The 20,095-nt window shown below is 38.5% G+C and overlaps 1 protein-coding gene across 7 annotated transcripts in view; it reads left to right on the forward strand.

Moving 5' to 3' along the window:
• Abi3bp (ABI family member 3 binding protein) overlaps positions 1-20,095 on the forward strand; it is a 217,080-nt gene that overhangs the window by 138,625 nt on the left and 58,360 nt on the right. Inside the window, exons 23-34 of one of the 7 annotated variants that reach the window (XM_085832338.1) lie at positions 6,735-6,794; positions 7,584-7,670; positions 8,986-9,021; positions 9,779-9,859; positions 11,385-11,441; positions 12,250-12,333; positions 13,826-13,885; positions 15,742-15,822; positions 16,637-16,720; positions 18,044-18,103; positions 18,808-18,891; positions 19,947-20,006. The exons of the other annotated variants lie outside the window; for them this stretch is intronic. Of the exons in view, the coding sequence (XP_085688464.1) occupies positions 6,735-6,794; positions 7,584-7,670; positions 8,986-9,021; positions 9,779-9,859; positions 11,385-11,441; positions 12,250-12,333; positions 13,826-13,885; positions 15,742-15,822; positions 16,637-16,720; positions 18,044-18,103; positions 18,808-18,891; positions 19,947-20,006 (834 nt within the window). The remainder of the gene's footprint in view (positions 1-6,734; positions 6,795-7,583; positions 7,671-8,985; positions 9,022-9,778; positions 9,860-11,384; positions 11,442-12,249; positions 12,334-13,825; positions 13,886-15,741; positions 15,823-16,636; positions 16,721-18,043; positions 18,104-18,807; positions 18,892-19,946; positions 20,007-20,095) is intronic. 7 annotated transcript variants of the gene reach the window in all.

Consider the following 20,095-nt stretch of genomic DNA (forward strand, 5'->3'; position numbering starts at 1 on the left):
TGTTTATATACTGGATTACGTTGATGGATTTCCGTATATTGAACCATCCCTGCATCCCTGGGATGAAACCTACTTGGTCAGGATGGATGATTGTTTTGATGTGTTCTTGGATTCGGTTAGCAAGAACTTTATTGAGGATTTTTGCATCAATATTCATAAGGGATATTGGTCTGAAGTTTTCTATCTTTGTTGGGTCTTTTTGTGGTTTAGGTATCAGAGTAATTGTGGCTTCATAGAATGAGTTGGGTAGAGTACCTTCTGTTTCTATTTTGTGGAATAGTTTGTGAAGAACTGGGATTAGATCTTCTTTGAAGGTCTGATAGAACTCTGCACTAAACCCATCTGGTCCTGGGCTTTTTTTAGTTGGAAGACTATTAATGACTGCTTCTATTTCTTTGGGGGATATAGGGCTGTTTAGATCATTAACCTGATCTTGATTCAGCTTTGGTACCTGGTATCTGTCTAGGAACTTGTCCATTTCATCCAGGTTCTCCAGTTTTGTTGAGTATAGCCTTTGGTAGAAGGATCTGATGGTGTTTTGGATGTCTTCAGGATCTGTTGTTATGTCTCCTTTTTCATTTCTGATTTTGTTAATTAGGATGCTTTCCCTGTGCCCTCTAGTGAGTCTGGCTAAGGGTTTATCTATCTTGTTGATTTTCTCAAAGAACCAGCTCCTTGATTGGTTGATTCTTTGAATAGTTTTTCTTGTTTCCACTTGGTTGATTTCACCCCTGAGTTTGATTATTTCCTGCCGTCTACTCCTCTTGGGTGAATTTGCTTCCTTTTGTTCTAGTGCTTTTAGGTGTGTTGTCAAGCTGCTAATGTGTGCTCTCTCTAGTTTCCTTTTGGAGGCACTCAGAGCTATGAGTTTTCCTCTTAAAAATGCTTTCATTGCGTCCCATAAGTTTGGGTATGTTGTGGCTTCATTTTCATTGAACTCTAAAAAGTCCTTAATTTCTTTCTTTATTCCTTCCTTGACCAAGGTATCATTGAGAAGAGTGTTGTTCAGTTTCCACGTGAAGGTTGGCTTTCTATTATTTATTTTGTTATTGAAGATCAGCCTTAGTCCATGGTGATCTGATAGGATGCATGGGACAATTTCAATATTTTTATATCTGTTGAGGCCTGTTTTGTGACCAATTATGTGGTCAATTTTGGAGAAGGTACCATGAGGTGCTGAGAAGAAGGTATATCCTTTTGTTTTAGGATAGAATGTTCTGTAGATATCTGCCAGATCCATTTGATTCATAATTTCTGTTAGTTTCACTGTGTCCCTGTTTAGTTTCTGTTTCCATGATCTGTCCATTGGTGAAAGTGGTGTGTTGAAGTCTCCCACTATTATTGTATGAGGTGCAATGTGTGCTTTGAGCTTTACTAAAGTTTCTTTAATGAATGTGGCTGCCTTTGTATTTGGAGCATAGATATTCAGGATTGATAGTTCCTCTTGGAGGATTTTACCTTTGATGAGTATGAAGTGTCCCTCCCTGTCTTTTTTAATGACTTTGGGTTGGAAGTCAATCTTATCAGATATTAGAATGGCTACTCCAGCTTGTTTCTTCATGCCATTTGCTTGGAAAATTGTTTTCCAGCCTTTCATTCTGAGGTAGTGTCTATCCTTTTCTCTGAGATGAGTTTCCTGTAAGCAGCAAAATGTTGGGTCTTGTTTGTGTAGCCAGTTTGTTAGTCTATGTCTTTTTATCGGGGAGTTGAGTCCATTGATATTAAGAGATATTAAGGAAAAGTAATTGTTGTTTCCTGTTATTTTTGATGTTAAAGTTGGCATTTTGTTCTTGTGGCTGTCTTCTTTTAGGTTTGTTGAGGGATTACCTTCTTGTTGTTTCTAGGGCGTGGTTCCTGTCCTTGTATTGGTTTTTTTCTGTTATTATCCTTTGAAGGGCTGGATTCGTGGAGAGATAATGTGTGAATTTGGTTTTGTCGTGGAATACTTTGGTTTCTCCATCTATGTTAATTGAGAGTTTGGCTGGGTATAGTAGCCTGGGCTGGAATTTGTGTTCTTTTAGTGTCTGTATAACATCCGTCCAGGATCTTCTGGCTTTCATAGTCTCTGGTGAAAAGTCTGGTGTAATTCTGATAGGCTTGCCTTTATATGTTACTTGGCCTTTTTCTCTTACTGCTTTTAGTATTCTATCTTTATTTAGAGCATTTGTTGCTCTGATTATTATGTGTCGGGAGGTATTTCTTTTCTGGTCCAGTCTATTTGGAGTTCTGTAGGCTTCTTGTATGTTCATGGGCATCTCTTTCTTTAGATTTGGGAAGTTTTCTTCTATAATTTTGTTGAAGATGTTTGCTGGTCCTTTGAGTTGAAAATCTTCATTCTCATCCACTCCTATTATCCGTAGGTTTGGTCTTCTCATTATGTCCTGTATTTCTTGGATGTTTTGAGTTAGGATCTTTTTGCATTTTACATTTTCCTTGATTGTTGTGCCGATGTTCTCTATGGAATCTTCTGCACCTGAGATTCTCTCTTCCATCTCTTGTATTCTGTTGCTGATGCTCGTATCTATGGTTCCAGATTTCTTTCCTAGGGTTTCTATCTCCAGTGTTGCCTCATTTTGGGTTTTCTTTATTGTGTCTACTTCCCTTTTTAGGTCTAGTATGGTTTTGTTCATTTCCATCATCTGTTTGGATGTGTTTTCCTGTTTTTCTGTAAGGACTTCTACCTGTTTGATTATGTTATCATGTTTTTCTTTAAGGATTTGTAACTCTTTAGCAGTGTTCTCCTGCAATTCTTTAAGGGATTTTTGTGCTTCCTCTTTATTGTCTTCTGCCTTTTTATCAGTGTTCTCCTGCATTTCTTTAAGTGTGTTATTAAAGTCCTTCTTGAAGTCCTCTATCATCATCAGGAGATATGCTTTTAAATCCGTGTCTAGCTTTTCCGGTGTGTTGGGGTGCCCTGGACTGGGCGAAGTGGGGGTGCTGGGTTCTGATGATGGTGAGTGGTCTTGGTTCCTGTTAGTAAGATTATTACGTTTACCTTTCGCCATCTGGTAATCTCTGGGGTTAGTTGTTATCGTTGTCACTATTTAAAGATTGGAGCAGAAGCTGTGTTCCACTCACCAGCAGTCTCTAAATCCTGCGGCGGGGGTCGTGGGTAGCTGATGGTACCCCGGTGCTGGTCCAGCCGGAAGAGGCCTGTGGTCCTACTCAGGCCGTTTTTCTGCTTCCCTAACTAATGTAGTCTCTGGTCCCGCGTGCAATTGGATTGGAGCAGAAGCTGTGTTCCACTCTCCAGAAGTCTTAAGATCCTGTGGTGGGTGTTGTGGGTAGCTGGTGAGTGTCAGCTGACCCTGCGCCCCAGCTGCCCAGGTGCTTTTCTGACCGGAAGAGGGTTGTGGCCCTATGTAGGCCGGATTTCTCTCTCCCCAACCAGAGCAGTCTCAGGTCCCGCGTGATTGGACTGGAGCAGAAGCTGTGTTCCACTCACCAGCAGTCCCAAAATCCTGCAGCGGGGGTCTTGGGTAGTTGGCGGGTGTCAGGCAACCCTGCGCTCCCGCTACCCTGGCGCTGATCCGGCCGGGTGAGGCCTGTGGCCCTACTCAGGCCGGTTTCTGCTTCCCTAACTAATGCAGTCTCAGGTCCTGCGCAATTGGATTGGAGCAGAAGCTGTGTTCCACTCACCAGCAGTCCCAAAATCCTGCGGCGGGGGTCGTGGGTAGCTGGCGGGTGTCAGGCAACCCTGCGCTCCCGCTACCCTGGCGCTGATCCGGCCGGGTGAGGCCTGTGGCCTTACTCAGGCCGGTTTCTACTTCCCTAACTAATGCAGTCTCAGGTCCCGCGCAATTGGATTGGAGCAGAAGCTGTGTTCCACTCACCAGCAGTCCCAAAATCCTGCGGCGGGGGTCGTGGGTAGATGGCAGGTGTCAGGCAACCCTGTGCTCCCGCTACCCAGGCGCTGATCCAGCCGGATGAGGCCTGTGGTCCTACTCAGGCCGGTTTCTGCTTCCCTAACTAATGCAGTCTCAGGTCCTGCGCAATTGGATTGGAGCAGAAGCTGTGCTCCACTCACCAGAAGTCTTAAGATCCTGTGGCGGGTGTTGTGGGTAGCTGGCGAGTGTCAGCAGACCCTGCGCCCCAGCTGCCCAGGTGCTTTTCTGCCTTACATTTTCAATGCCTTAGCATGGACATGGAAAAAGAGTATGCTTGTGACACTGATTTCCACATCCCCAGCTTAACTCATGGTAATACCCTGGGAAGCAATTGCTTCATAAACCCAAAGCCACACCTGATATGCCACCAACTAAACCGAGTAAACATAGTTCCCACTGTCCTAGTTTAACACACTTTAATATTTGGAAACATCACTACTGAAAGGGTTTCTATATGAAACTAATATTACAATAGAGCACTGTCATTTGGTTCTTTGTCTTCTGAAAGTACTCACACTGCGTATAGGAAATAACATTCTATACCTGATAGTCTTATATATCCCATATACTATAAAAAACCATTTTTAGGCCTTTCTGGGTTTATAATGAACAGAAGTTGAACTTTTCTGCACCTCTGACAACTTAAAGTGACTTTGCTAGCTATTTTTAGATACTGCACACTGGAGGGAATATGTGCTCCTGTGTAATGGGCACAACTGAGAGACTTACCACATAGGACTTGGCTTCCTTTGAACTACTTGCTGATATTTTAAATGGTAACTGGGTGGTTTTCTACAACATTAAAAAAAAAAACTTACATAACAGTTTTGAAAATTCTGTTTACAACTGAAAACTTCTCCTAAGAATCCAACCAGTATAAAACTCTCATTTACTAAGAGATCTCCTCATTATAAATTAAGCCCATCAAGAAAGCAGTGTGCATCAAGCCAGAATAAACTGTGCTCTTTATCTGTGAACTAAATATCACAAGTACTTAAGGTTGTTTTCTCTTCATCTGTCTCTTATGTTTGATGTTGCAGCCCATGAACCGGTCACATTTGGAAGTGAAGCCCCCACCCTAGCTATAGGTAACACATGTCTTCCTAGCTCATGTTTCCCTGAGAGTTTGCCTCTCATCTCTCTCATCATCTGTACGTTCACTTTCATCACCATCTAGACTTGTCCTATTTGTTACTTGCTATATTTGGCAGAGGCCATTTTTAACACGATGCTAGGCATTCTTGCATCTGATCAGCTAAAAGCACCTGGACATTGTCCTTCCTTTGACCTTCAGAGTCAAACAGATTGCGTGCAGCACCTAATACTGCCAAAATCCAGAGGACTCTGTCCATCCATCCTTCAAAGTAGGGACTTCCTGAAGCTTTTCTTGCATGTGTGTGAGACCATAAAGTTGGTTGGAGCTTTTGATAATGGCTCATCAGTTCTGATAACTGTCCTTTCTTCCTGGGTTCCACAATATTCAAATGTGAGTGGACCTTTCTGCTGAGATACTCATCTTGTGAAAAGTTCTAACAATGACTTCATCACCTTGTCCTAGCTTCCTTCATCATTTCTGTGTATCATTAATTTGGATGCTGATCCCTGCTGCCTTTTCATCCAGCTTCATGCTTTGGTTTCCTGAACAATCAGGGAAAGTCAATCTCTATACTAATGCTTAGAGGACTTTAGATTATGATAAAATCGAAACTTACATGAAATCTCCTAGATCTAATGAAAAGAAAAATACAAAGAGATACTGATTTAATACCAGAATTATAATTCTTCATTTCTGGTCTATGAAAATGTATTTCATTTATAGAAATCACATATACTAAGATAAAAAAAGTTGTATAATTTCCCTTCTAATCTGAATTATCTTTATTCTTTCAGTTGGGGGGGGCTGAGTATTGAAACTGAGTTTTTATTTGTGCTACATGAAGGATCCTTTGCTGAGCAATACTGCCAGTCTTCCATATCTATTCATATACTGGATAATTGCATGTAAACTATCCATTTGAGATAAGTAAACACAGAAACATAGCAAGCAACACATTTACTACAAACAGAAGGCCTTCGGTTTACATCTGTGTGCTTGTCACAGATCTTCAGGAAACAGTACAGTTGACGATACATTTCCGATTCTAGCAACCATCAAAAATAATGGTGGTGAAGATGTTTGAAATATAAAAGAAGCCTCCATAGCCATTTTCAGAAAAAGTTAGTATACCACATCATATGACTGTACAGCAACAGTGTCAGAATAGGTAGAATCAGACGGTCAAATACAGGGAAATACTCTCGGTAACTTCACAGCCATTCTGGGTAAAAATTGTGTAAGTGTCTTACAGTATAAGTGGGCAGAGAATCCAGCCAGCTCCTGGCAGTAATAGAGTTTCCCTAGACTTTAAAAATGCTTTTGAACATAGCTATCTTACATTGCTTGATCACATCTGTGTCAGAACTAACATTCTGTGACTTCTACCAATTCAAAAATTAAGAATATTATTAGATAGCTTATTAGACCTATAGAAAATCTTCCTCCATCTTGCTATACCTGCCTTTCTAATGTACCCACCAATGTATTTGAAATTTGCCTTGATTTATGACTTTCTTTGTTCTATAAAACTATACAAACTTCATGAAACTGTTTCCACATTGAAGCATGGAATTTAGGGTAATCTAAATATGTGTTTCTGGCCCATGGTCACTCAAAATATCTGTGAAATAAACTCTCTCTTACACCACTTAAGAAAAAAAATAACAGGCTTAAAATGTATCGCCTTTAAGATGAGTTACTTTGTATATTTCTTAATTTCTTAATTTCTGTCATGTATTGCTTTTGGTCAGTTACTACTACGGACATTGAACCTGTAATTACGAGAACCAAGGCATCCGTGACAACATTAGGTAACAGCCTTTTAGTCCTTCCCTTCGTTTTTAGTCTTTAGTCTTTACATTCTCTGCTTATTGTCTGATTCCTATCTATCTGGGTTAGGGGATTTTTCTTTCACAAAAATGCCTTACCATTATCTGTATTTCACATTACTTAGTTATATGTCTCTCTGCGGCTCCTGAAGATACCAACCATTAAGCCTCTCTACAGCTCCTGTAGATATCACCCTCTACCCCCATTATCTTGCTTTGCACGTGTTCTACAGAACCTATGAGTCTACTCAGTACTCAGTAGTCCACAGTAAAGATAAAAGATTAGACCCACGTCAGAGTGCCTACCCCTTAAGCTATGGTTCTTGAGTTCTTTTTATTTTGAAGATATGAAAGACTTCCATTGTATGCAAGTGATTTTAGAAAGTGTAAAAAATTTTAAAATGCTAATTTTATGGGTTGTATCTTGAAACTGAGTCTTTCTAAGGACAATTATCCAAAAGCAGGTTAGCCCAGGTCTCTCTGATGTGATAACATACCATGCATCTGACTCTCTTTGGGTCTGAGACCTCTCTGATGGTAGCAATTAACAATTAAGTTTTCAGAATAATAAAAACAATGTCATACAGTCTGTCTCGACAGTCAGCTGACCAAACTGGTTTTACATACATATTACTAAGAAATAATTCCAAACCAGAGACATTTTTTTCCTCTGACTGGAGAATCTGAGGTCTCAGCAACTTTACATTCACATGTTCATCTTTCTTTAGTCCTGAACTCATACAATCACAGTAACCACTTTGCTTTCTCTAGCTCCAAAACCACCAAGACCAACAACTCAACGTCAACATACCAAATACAAAACCACCCAAAGTCCAAAGATACCTCATAGTAAACCAGGTAAATGTGGTTCTTGGCTCATGTAGTTCTTCTCTGGGTAGTAATTACACATGCAATTAAGGGTGAAGGCCTTAGGAAGCAGCTACCACCAGCATGGTGTTCTGTCCAATCCCTAGGCTTTCCTATGCTGTTTCCATGAAGAATTCCTTGATACCTGAATTTTTTTTCTTCCTCCGACATTTAATTACACTTTTCTCTTTGATCATAAATTGGAAAAACCCATCTATTTAGTTTACTTGATGAAACACCTCATTAGCATCTGTGAGCTATGCACTAGAGGTAACAAGTGACTTAGATGACCAAAGGAACAACTCCCATGAATGAAAGTAAAGGATAGGGAGCCGCAGAAAGTAGTCACTGTTTTACCAACTGTTAGACAAATAATAAGTTCTTCAGTTTAAAAAAAAATGTATATATGGGCTAATACGTGTAACCTGAAACCTTTATAGATTTGCCAGCAAGATTGAGCCTGAGCCTACAGAGACAAGAAGGTGCCTTGTCTTGGGGAAGAGGGGACAGACAATAGAAAGATAGGAACTAGGAGTATTGTCAGACTGAGAAGGGTGGTATTTGCTTAGTTGAACAATGATGTTATTTTCGGAAGGTCCACAAAGATCTCAGATGCCCAACTTCAATGGCTACTTTGAGCTCATTGGTATATCCTGCTACTGTTCAGAGCCAGGTCTTTTCTGCCTTGGTAATTAAGAGATGTAGTAACAAGTTCCATGGATCGTCCAGGGCTAGATCTTTTTTGCATTTGCTCAAACATAAGTCTTCATCATTTTCTCAAAGTAGACTCTTAACAAAATCAAGCACTGTCTAATTTTCCTTCAGTATAGTGAAGTTAATATTCACTGTGTCTCCTTAAATATATCAATAATCATATTTATCATGACTCTAGGATTTGTTTTCTATTATACAGACTCACCATAATTGGCTTTCACATTAATTTTTCCAATTGTTATTTATCATAATTGTTCTCGTATGATCTTATTCATGTATAACATTTGTCTAAGCAGAGTTTTCTATCACATTATTGCTAATTTAAAAGCAATCAAAACTTATAGCTAACCCTGTAGATAAACAAGCAAACTTGCTATTAACTATGTATAAATGCCAAGGATAGAGCCATGTTGTACAAACACCTGTGGACTCCTATATAAACTTTAAAGGTTTTGGAATTTGTTGTTGTTGTTGTTATTGTTGACTATAGAACTGATACTAGTCTGGGAAACCTCATATTGGGGAGAAATTGATGGCTTTTCTGATGGGTTTATCATTTCTTTGTTTTAAATTGCCTTTGATCATTTCCCAGCAGACTTGGGACCTATCACTCCTGAGCCACCTTTAGGTAATGGTTCTTCCTATCCTTCTGTGGGTACTTGTTTCTGGTCACCGTTGAGCTTTGCCATGGTTGCTGAGAAGATGATGGTGACACCCCTCTATAGGAATCATCTCAAAGTATTGAAAATTTTCTTACTTTTCAACAGAAAGGAATCTTGGCTTAATTCAATACAGCTATCTGGTCTATGCACTGTCTTGGAATTGTGTCACGTCAGGCAGTGTCTCATTGGATAGTTATGTCATCTGGCTCTCCTTTAGGCCTCTAATGAAGCTCTAGTGGTGGAACAGTGAAGCTCGTATGACAAGTTTGCTTTCTGTACTCAAGTTCTGTGTAACTGGTTTTGGCTCTGCAGTTGTTTCAGTGACTTTCAAAAACACTCTAGTAAATCACCAAGTGCAGAACTTCCCTAGGCACAGTCATGTTTTACTAAAAGCATTACTGTAGAGTTGGTTCAAAATTTACACCACTAGAGTTGAATGTGGAGTTATAACCAATCTGCGGTTAGAGGTACATTCAAAAAATAGGGAGTGTTCCTAACTTCTATTTCTTAAATATAATTATTGATTATTTTTGTTGCTGGAGGATTTTCTATTATTAAAAAAATCTGTTAATATATTAGAGAAAAAATTCAAACCTTACTGATAGGATCTCTTATCTCAAACTATTAAAGGCTTTAAAAAAAATGCTCAGACAGGGTATATCATCCTAGGCGGAGATTATGAACTCGTAAGCACTGAGTTAATTCTAAATTTTCTTCCGTCAGCTTCAACAACAAAAAAAGTCCGCCGTCCACGTCCCAAACCTCAAACCACACCCCATCCAGAAGTGCCTCATACAATATTGGGTAAATATGTGGTTTGCGATTTACTCTGTGTTAGAGGGTATCCTACATATCTCCTTAGGGTGAAAACTCCTGGTTTGCAAAGAGAACAGCACATAGCTAGGCAGCTTATGGTTCCCTTTTAAGAATAGTGTCTTTCAATGGCCATTTTATTTACTTACTCTCTGATTATACTCACTTCTTAAAGAGAAGACTGATTAATATAGTTTGGGCTAAACATCTGCTCCTATCTATACTCATTAAGCTCATACTTGCTCTCCTAAGCCACCTCAGCCCATGGCTCTGAAGTAGGAGGTGTGTTCCATTGACCAATTAGTTGGTAATACAACAAAACCAGCCTGTTCCTGGATAAACAGAAAGTAATATAAGGTAGCATGTTCATGCCAATGTAAGATAAGGAGAGCAACACAAATGCTACATATTAGGAGCCTTGTGGAAATATCCGAAATAATGAATAAGAAGTTAGCTCAGGATTTGAAGGTTGGAAGGATGAAGGAACAAAGGCTAACACATGGAGAACATGACAAATGACTTCCCAGGCAGGATAATGTATTGATGCTCTTCTGTCAGATATGCCAAACAGGCTTACAGAATTAACTAAAGAGATAGGCAGGGCTGAATTCTTCAACTCGATCGTATGAGACTTAATAGTTCTCACTTCTCCACAAAATCATTCTCTTTCTGTTCAGAGAAGTCATGATAACCCAACCCAATGATGACGAAAACTAAGGAGTGATTCCTTATCTTGTTAATTAACTCTATTCTCTAAAGACTTTACCTCTTAATGGGTGTGCTTTCAAATTACTTATAGCTATGAACACACACACACACACACACACACACACACACATATATATATATATATATATATATATATATCATACACATGGAGGACACTAACATACATACATATATATATATATGTTAGTGTCCTCCATGTGTATGTGTTAGTGTGACCTTAGCACTTTCTATCATTCCCCTCTGCCCCCTTCTCACCCTATACACCTGTTTCTCTCTATCTGGTTCTAGTAAGCCATGTGTCCAGTATATACTCAAGGGAGGATACAAATACAAACTTAATATCTGTTGTGACAAAAAGTATTAGCAAGTCATTGTGAATCACCACAGAGTCTGCAAACCATCAGGCATATCTGAACTGCTCATTGCATCTGGCATTGGTCAATGTTTATAGTGGATGCATACTCTGATTTTTACCTTTTATAAAAGTTCCGGGTATCTTTTTCTGATGATGAGTCATATTTTCTCTATAAGAGAGTGTTAGTTAAAATTGGATAATTAGCCAGCAGTAGGATTATATACCTGAGCTCAAAGAGATATGCTGTGATTAATCTCTGAATCAAATGAGTGATTCTTTGGAGAAGTATTTACAGAAACAAAATATATTCATTTTCTTCAGATTAAGAACATTAAAAATAATGTTGCAGTCTAAGAAAACATGTTTTTACTGGTAAGATGAATTTTCTAATATTTCACGCATTCATAAGGTTTCTTTGATTCTTTCAATCAGTTCCTGCTACAAGCCTTGAACCATTTATTAGTACTGAGGCTCCAGGGACAACATTAGGTAATGGTATACCATGTTTTTCTGCATCTTCATTTCCTTCCCATTTTATCATTCCCATGACCGCTGCTTCACAAGACTTCTGTATTTTCTGTCATCCAACTACTTAATATGTTTATGTGTGTTAAAAGGACTCTTATTTTTATGAGAGTCAACTTATTGAAAAATTATGTATGTATATATATGAATATATATAAAATAGATTCACTATCACAGCTTAGATTTGTCTTGTCTCTGCTTCTGTGCATATTAGGTTTATCACATCCACATTTTTGCTGTGGGGCATCCATCTCTGTTCATGGCTACAGGGGAACCTATGCACCTTCTAGGCTGAGTTAATTTGTGTAGTTCTTATAATATGATTGGGTCTTTTTGAAGCTCTAACTTTCTGCATTTTCACCGACTACATTATTTAGTTTTTGCCATTTTAAGGAATAATAAAACTTTGCTTTGTTGTGGATGAAGGTAGAAAATGTATTCAAGACTGGTCATTTGAAGTTATTCAGACTACCATTAGCATGAAACACCCATACCTGTACTTGTGCATGCTGTAACTCTTCAAGTCTTTGGAGCATGTCTTCACTCACAAGTCCTTATGAGAACCTATAGGAAATATTCTTGATATATAAACTCATATTTCTTTATGAGCTTTGTTTCTCAGACAAATGCAAGTGAAAAAAGCACAATATCAAAACAAAGACAAATATTCCAAAACTCAAAAGGGAAATTTCACAAAACTATAAGAAGTGTATTCCTAGACACCATTTCTGCAACCCAATATCCTGTATTAACCTGATATCTTTTCCTTCAGTTCCCAAACTGCCTCAACAACCAGGCTATCCACATCCCAAACCTAAAACCACCAGGAGTCCTGCAGCATCTCCAACAGAACTGGGTAATGTGTAGATCCTGGGTTAAGAATTCTGACAGCCTATCCAAGCAGGTCCCATAGAAAGTACAATAGCAACTGAGGGTCAATAACTCAGATAAGGGATAAGGTGGGGGATAGGGGCAGAGAGTCCTTATGCCCTGCGTGCTAGGATTTTCCCTGCCATGGTTGTTTTCCTGGCTATGCTAGTCATTACCAAGCAATCATAGTGAGCAAGAGAACAAGTATATGATTGTACTAGTGGGAGACGATTTCTCAGTTACTGTCAAGGCCTGTGAGTCATACATAGTTAGCATTGGATAACAACAAGGCCACAATAAGCATTTTCTGTATGGCGCTAGGGGGTTGATACTTCAGGCTTCAGGCTCTGTAGAGGCAGGCTATGGTCTCCGAAGTACATTGTTTTGGATGCCATGTGTTTGTTTCCTAAAACTGTTTATAAATGTAAAAGTAATACCTACAGAGAAGATAGCGTAGACTTGAAGGGCAGAGCATGCAGGAGAGCCAGTGTAAGGAAGCAAGTCTCCTCTTACAAAAAAGATAAGGCTTCTAGGAACTGAATGGCTTTCATGAGGCTCCTGCATATAATGGCCTATAGGGCATATTGAAGAGTTTTTAATGTCGACCTTGGGAGCTTAGAGCTCATCAGATAACTGATTTATGGCCACACTTTCTTTGGGTGCCTTGATATGCCACAGAGAGAGTAGCTGTCCCTTGTAATATTCTCTGAAGTACTCAAGTTGGGTATCTTTTTGGTGAGGTGGACTTGGTCTAGCTATCAGTCAGCTTTGTTCACTATAACAAAACTACTAGCGTGGGCTACTTGCAAACGAGAGGATTGTCTAATTCAAATACTTGAATTCTCATAGCTACACATCACAGGTTCTGTGGTGAAGGCTGTTCCAAGCTTGTATCACCTCATGGTGTGGTGCTATGGTAGGTGTATATATAAGATCTAGCAAGTGATCATATCTCAAACCAGGAATAGAGGACACTGGAAGAGCCAATTTCTTTTTCCTCTAATATTTATCCTCTCTGGAAAGCTCAAAAGGTTATACAGAACTATCAAGGGGTTGTGCAAGCCATCTCATGCCCTCAATGATCTAAGACCTTTTCACTAGATCCCACCATTCAAAGGTACCACTGCTTCCTAACAGTAACTGTGGGCTGGGCCTCAGAGGACACAAGCCGTATTCAAACCTTAGCTATCTGTTCGACACATTAAGTAGGCTCAGATCATAAGAAGATAAGGACAACTGACAGGCCTGTACCTGCAAGGCTTTTGGTTCCCTCCTAAGAAATGAGTTCACATCTAAGAGTCGAGATACTATCTATATTCTCTTGGTTCAGAGTTAACAACATGGCTGAGTGTTTCAAGTATGTTTCAGAAATGTTTCTATTCTGCTAGAATTTGTATTAATTGAATTTAGTAGTTTTTGATAAATTTAATGTTTGGATTGGACTTTTTGTTTACTTTGGTTTTGTTATTTCTGGCTAGTTCCTACTCCAGTCTTTGAACCAGTTACTCCTTTAAAAGAGGATCCAGTGACCACAATAGGTAACGATACTCCTGACTCTCAGCAAATACATTTTCTGTTCATCGTCATTGTTCATCATCAACATGGGATCATGTTGCCACCCAATTACATTCTTCATTTCATTTGAACTGAGCATCCTTAGAAGCACTTGCCTGTTGTTCGTTATATGCATGGATCTAGTTTGTGTGATTGGTCTGCCTCATAAATTGCTTTAAGGTATTTACCTGTTGCTTTATAGTTTTGGTTTAACCAAAATTCTTGTTAAACCAGTTTCATGTGTCTTTGTTGTGCCTACCTCTGATTTGTGCCTGCCAAGCTTCTCTTTTGTTTGTTAATATGTTGGCAATGTGATTTCATACATTGAATAGCATATTTTCAATCTGATTTAGTAGTCTGAATAGCATAACATCAGGTTAAGATCTTTAAATAGGAAACTTCAACCTTAATATGAATTGAAGTCTTCTCTCTCCATCTATCATAATTTAGATGATTCTCAGCCATGTTAGCCCAATCAGATAATTTTTGGAGAATGGTTTGAAAATTCCAGTCTTGACTTTCTCACCTAATAATTTCAATTGGTATATTGGTATTTCCCCCTCAAAAGCCCTTTCTAAAACAAAAGATAAAATAATACTCTATGGGGTACAGCTTTCATACATGGCCCAGAACTCAAGAAAGTTCACCAAGCCTTAAAATCCCTAGAGATTTTTTTTTAATTTTCTAGTATGTTGAACCATAACTTTAAAATAACTCAAGCTTATCTCTTTTTAATCCCCAAAACTTGTCTGAGAGAACACAAACTTAAAGCTACTCAACTCTAGATACACTAGGTCTTCATGATAAACAAAGGGTCCTTGGTTCAAAGAGCCTGAGAACCATCAATGCTTGCAAATATCACATTGTTATAGGTGTCCCTTAAAAAGGGGGCATTATTGGCTGGCAAGACCTTTACAATTGGAAGGGATGCATCTAAGATGTTTTATTTCTCTGTTTGGCAACTAATGAAATCATGAGAAGTTTGTTTGTTTGTTTTAATGACTTCTCATGTATTTCTTAACTACAGAACTTTTTATGCAGTCCTATTTTCATGAACCTGGTAGTTATTTTCTTTTCAGTGTTCCAAAATACAAGTTAGATTGCTATATAGTCCTTACAAAACATTGGAAGCATATGTATGGGCATGGGTAAAGATGCCCTGAAATCTTTCCTGTTAGAGTCAGAGAAGCATTGTAGCATGAGGAACGGCTTGCCTGCAGCATTACAAAATGAGAGCAAGGATGATGCCTATCAGGGAGAACAGTGCTAGCTACTGTTTGTCTGGACAGAAGGATTAATAATTGCCTTGAGTTTTACTAGGCCAGCCATCTCACAGTGTTACATATTGGTTTCTTAACAGCGATCTATTCTTATAGCTCTGGAAGTTACAACTCAAAGACCAAAGTGGTTCTGGGTCTGGTTTTCCCTGAGGCCTTTCCTTGGATCATAAATGGCTGCCTTGCTACATTATCACATGGTCTTTTTTCTATATATGTTCATACCTACTGTCTCTTCTAATAAGGACATTTGACAAATTGGAGAGCCCTGACCTTATTAATCCCTTAGTTACATCTTTAAACATACTGTCTTCAAATACAGCCCACTTCGATTTACCTCTTCAGTATATAAATTATGAGGACACAATTCAGTTCATAATACACTTCAACCAGAAAAAATGTGTGTATATGTATATAAAATTGTATATTATATATTACATATTACATATTATATGTATATACATACACACATTCTAGATGCTGTGTTATGCTAGCAGAATCATTTTGAAAAAAATATTGTGTGCTTATACATGTTTTTTAAAAGCTCCTATTTGTTAATTCAGTTCCTATTACAGACCTTGAACGAGTTACAGACCTTGAAACACCTGTTGCTTTTAGAACTGAGGCCCCTCGGACAACACTAGGTAACACTCTTACTTTCCAAGTGCTTCTATTGCTCATTGAATAATCCATTAAGCCTCCATCCCCATGAGGTGGCCTTTCCACCTTCCTGAGAAAGTACCCATCATCTTTAGCCATCTGCTAGAGAGTTCCAAGCTTCTTACAGACTTGCTTCCTGTTGTGTTTATGAGAGCTAAACGTGAACTTAGTTCGAATACCAATATCCACACGGAACTATTCAAAGTGCTTTGTTGTCTTGTGCATCACAGAATTCTGTATTACCACTGAGTTTTAACCACAGTGGAATGACTGCCCATCAATGGCAACTACTCCTTCGAACATCTAGGTTTCTATACTTGTTTTTGAAAATGATTATACAGTCTTTTCATTTCTTTGGTGATATATCTTAAGTAATGATATGTACATAATGATATATGTAAGTAATGATTTAAGTAATGATATGTGTTACTATAAATTTGACAAATTAGGGATGACCCATTTGAAATGTTAAATTATTGGCTTCTATCATACTGTGACCCAAAACTCTCCCACCCTTCCTTAACTGATTCCTTTTCAATCATTTTCTCTAAAGTGGAGGTCTATTGCTTTCTCCAAATGAGTATGAGTCTTCTTGCATTGAACGAGCAACTCAACAACAGGGATTTTACTTCAAACCACCATCAATGACAAAAAGACATGCTTGTTTTAGGGAATGAAAAATTCAAACTAAAAGAACAAACGCCTGCCAGTTTAGGAAATCTGAGAGCTATTGAAGGCGCTCTTTGCAGTATCCAAGGCCATAAGGGCCAAAGTAACATGAGGTTTCTCTTTTCTCAGCTAGCAAAATATCACAAAGAACCCACCGTCCACGACCCCGACCTAAAGCCACCTTGAGCCCTCAAGCACCTGAAACAAAAACTGGTAAATTTGGGAGTTACATGGCTTCTGGGTGAACCTGATGGTCTTTCCCATCAGAGACTCAAAGCAGGGCTTGTGGTAAGCAGTAGCAGCTCTTACACCTGTGAGTGAGAGGACTCAAGCAGCATCAGTAACTTCTGTTGATGTTGTAAGGAAAATACAGGTGGGTGAGACCCATTAGGAGCTGGAATGCCTTTAAAAAAAATTCAATGTAAGGCCTTCTATTGCAACTTTGTATTTAGTAAATTTCAAACTATACATTTCTATTCAAATCTTAATAGTGAAACTACACCAGCAAGCTCAGTATATTTAGTTTAAGTAAACAAATCCTAAGCCTTTACATTTTCCCAGACTCACATTTGCAATTGTAAATAATAGACCCGCTGTACAAAGTTGTTTCTTCTTCTTCTTCTCCTTCTCCTCCTCCTCCTTTTATACTACAATAAACTAAGGCCATGCTGCACAATATACCCACAAAGTAACAATCTGAAATCTAGAAAAAGACAATATTAAAGTTGACTGGGTTTGGACCTTGAATACAGTACAGGATTTTGATCAATAGAGAAAATAGAGGATCAGCCAGAAACACAGTCCAGTCCAGATGGACTGTAGGTATTCACTCACTTTGTTGATGCTATTGCCTTTGAAAGGCTCTATTAGAGGCCAGCAGAAGAGGGGCTATGAAGATTTGAGTCAGAGTTTAGGTAAGATACAGAGACACTGCATCATTCACAGATAGACTCTTTGATTTCCACTTTTTATGCTCCTGGGGAAGACGGATGCTACATTGGGTGTTAGACTAGTAGCCATCTTTATGCTGCTCTCTCATGGTTTGCATGGAGGTGTCAAATTTCATAAGATTGGCAAGACCAACACAAGCCATGTAGTGATTATTTTTTTAATATATGCTTCAAACTTGTATCAGTGTTTAGTTAAACATGGTAACTCATGCTTTTTAGCTTACTTTTCTAAGGCTATATTAAATGAATGCACTAAAATATTTTCTAATGCAGTGTTTTCTATATAGGCTAGAATTCTTTTATTAAAAACCTTACGGAATGTCACATTGACTACTATGCTTGTTTATATCTCCTCCTCATTTTATTCCCCTTCTTTATTCTAGTCAGTTAGGTAGTTAAAAAGCTGAGACCAACAACCATCCCAACAAAAGTTTAGCAAACTCTTAAAAAGCAAATTTTCAGATAAAGAGTTAATTATATTCTTTCCCTTGCGACAGTTGATATTTTAGATATATATAGTATATATAAATGTTCTAACTCAGTATGCATTTTTTAAATCTCCTTGGCTTGTGTTGTTTTTGGCCAGTTCCTGCTGTAGTCCTGGAACCCGTCACTCTTAAACCTGAGGTCCAAGTAACAATACTAGGTAATGTTGCTAAGCTATTTTTGTAACAAGTCTTCTTGTCACAGCAAAAGTTTCATCTCAATTCAGGTGGCAGCTGGGTGGGTCTTTGTGGCCACTCACTTATATTCATCTAAAAAATTATGAAGAGTTTATAGTTGTCTGCTTTTAAGACATTATACAGGAAACTTCTTTGGGCCATTTATCTGCCATGTTACCTACTTGGAGGTGTGTCCTGCTTTGTGTTTTGTTTAAAGGGTGCTTTTGCTGCAGCTGTGTTTCAAACATGTCATAAGTCTCAGGTACACGGAGAAGCATTAACACTTCTCAGTGCCCAGAGGGCCTGTATTTACATTACACTTTTTTTTTTCTGTGTGCATAATATTTTGTTGTTTTGTTTCTATTTAATAAATTTTTACTTGATAATTATATAGAGAACATATCAAGGATTTTTTAAAGATCAGAGTAGAAATGCACACTATTCATTCAAATTTCGGAATTGTCCTTATCCATTTTAGTTCCAGCCAAGCCATCTTTTGAAACTTAGATAACAATTACTAGCCTTAATTTCTATAATTAAATAGTATTTTTTTCTTCATTATGATTGAAGAAAAAAAACTAGATGATGAACATGTGAGAACCAGCGAGCTATCATCTTTGCACCTTCCATGGCTTCCTGACTCATAAATGATGAAAATACAAAGTAATCCAATAATTTCTTCCTTTAGCTCCCCAAAAACCACGGAAAAAACATCGCCCACATCCCAAACCAAAGCCTGTACCAAGTCCTGAAGTAACCGAGTCCAAACCAGGTAAAGCCTATGTAGCTGGTTTAAACAACCTTAGCAGTGTGTCCTAGCAGGGCTGTGAGGGTTTTCTGAGTGACTGAGAACCTCCAGTGTATCCCAAGTAGAGCAAGTATACAATTCTGTGTGGGAGGGGTAGGCGGTCAAGTATCTCCATTGTACAGATGTCAAGCAAACAATGTTGTAAAAGAAGCCTTGGGGCAAGGAGATACCCACTGCTTCCTATTTTCAACCTTCTCCATAACCACACATCTTTGTAACAACTTTTTATCTCCTAAAAATAAAGTCACTTTAGGATAATCATATTCAATCCAAATAAAAAGCATTATTAAATACCTTTCACCTCCTCCTTATCCTACTAACACCTTTGAGTGAAATAGAAATATCTTGATTTTTATAAGACAACATGGAAACCTTTATAAGTATAGTTGAAAATGGTATAGGAAGAATCTGTACATGAGCATTGATGAATTTGGGGTTATAAACAAAAAGTCTTAGGTAAGTAAGTATTTGGAGCCAGGGACTAGAGATTTAAAAGGAGTAGAGTCTTAAAATCATACTAGAGCCTGGCTGACTAAAAGAGGGGAAGGGAAAAAAAGTGAAGAAGGAGAAATAAATGAAATTGGTCAGAGGAGTCTTTGGAGGAGAGCTATGGATGAGCTCTCCCTTCAAGGCTGTAGTAATCCTTTCTGTATCTCAGAGAATATACATATTCTCTTGGACATGCATATCAAGGTCTTAGGAATGTGATAGGGCAGAGCAGGGGAGGAGTGGGCTGATAGACATCAGCAACCTCTTCCTTCTTATAAGAGCGTACTCTTCCTTTGTCTGTGATAAAGCAACCCCACCAGTTCACCATGCTGATGCCTTGGTTTCTTACCTAATCTGAGTGCTAAGCAATGCCTCCACAGTCCATTCTGGGTTATTCATTAGATGAGAAATGAACAGTGACAAAACGGTTACCTGACTTTACTATGCTAGGGAGATTCATAATGAAGAAAAGATCTCTTTTTTCAGTTGTATAGAACAATCATTTGGCTTATTTTAATGCCTTTGCTTAGTTCCTCCAAGAGAACGTGAACCTGTGACACTCAAAACTGAGACTTGGGTGACAACAAAAGGTATTAACATGTTGTGATGCTGGCTGTGTCCTTTGTCTTGCCATTGCCAAACTCATGCCATTAGTGTCATGGTCACATGTTGTTCTTCT

This window comes from Mus caroli, unplaced genomic scaffold (assembly GCF_978045245.1).
Source record: "Mus caroli unplaced genomic scaffold, Mus_caroli_1 scaffold_17, whole genome shotgun sequence".
In the NCBI taxonomy this organism is placed as follows: Eukaryota; Metazoa; Chordata; class Mammalia; order Rodentia; family Muridae; genus Mus; species Mus caroli.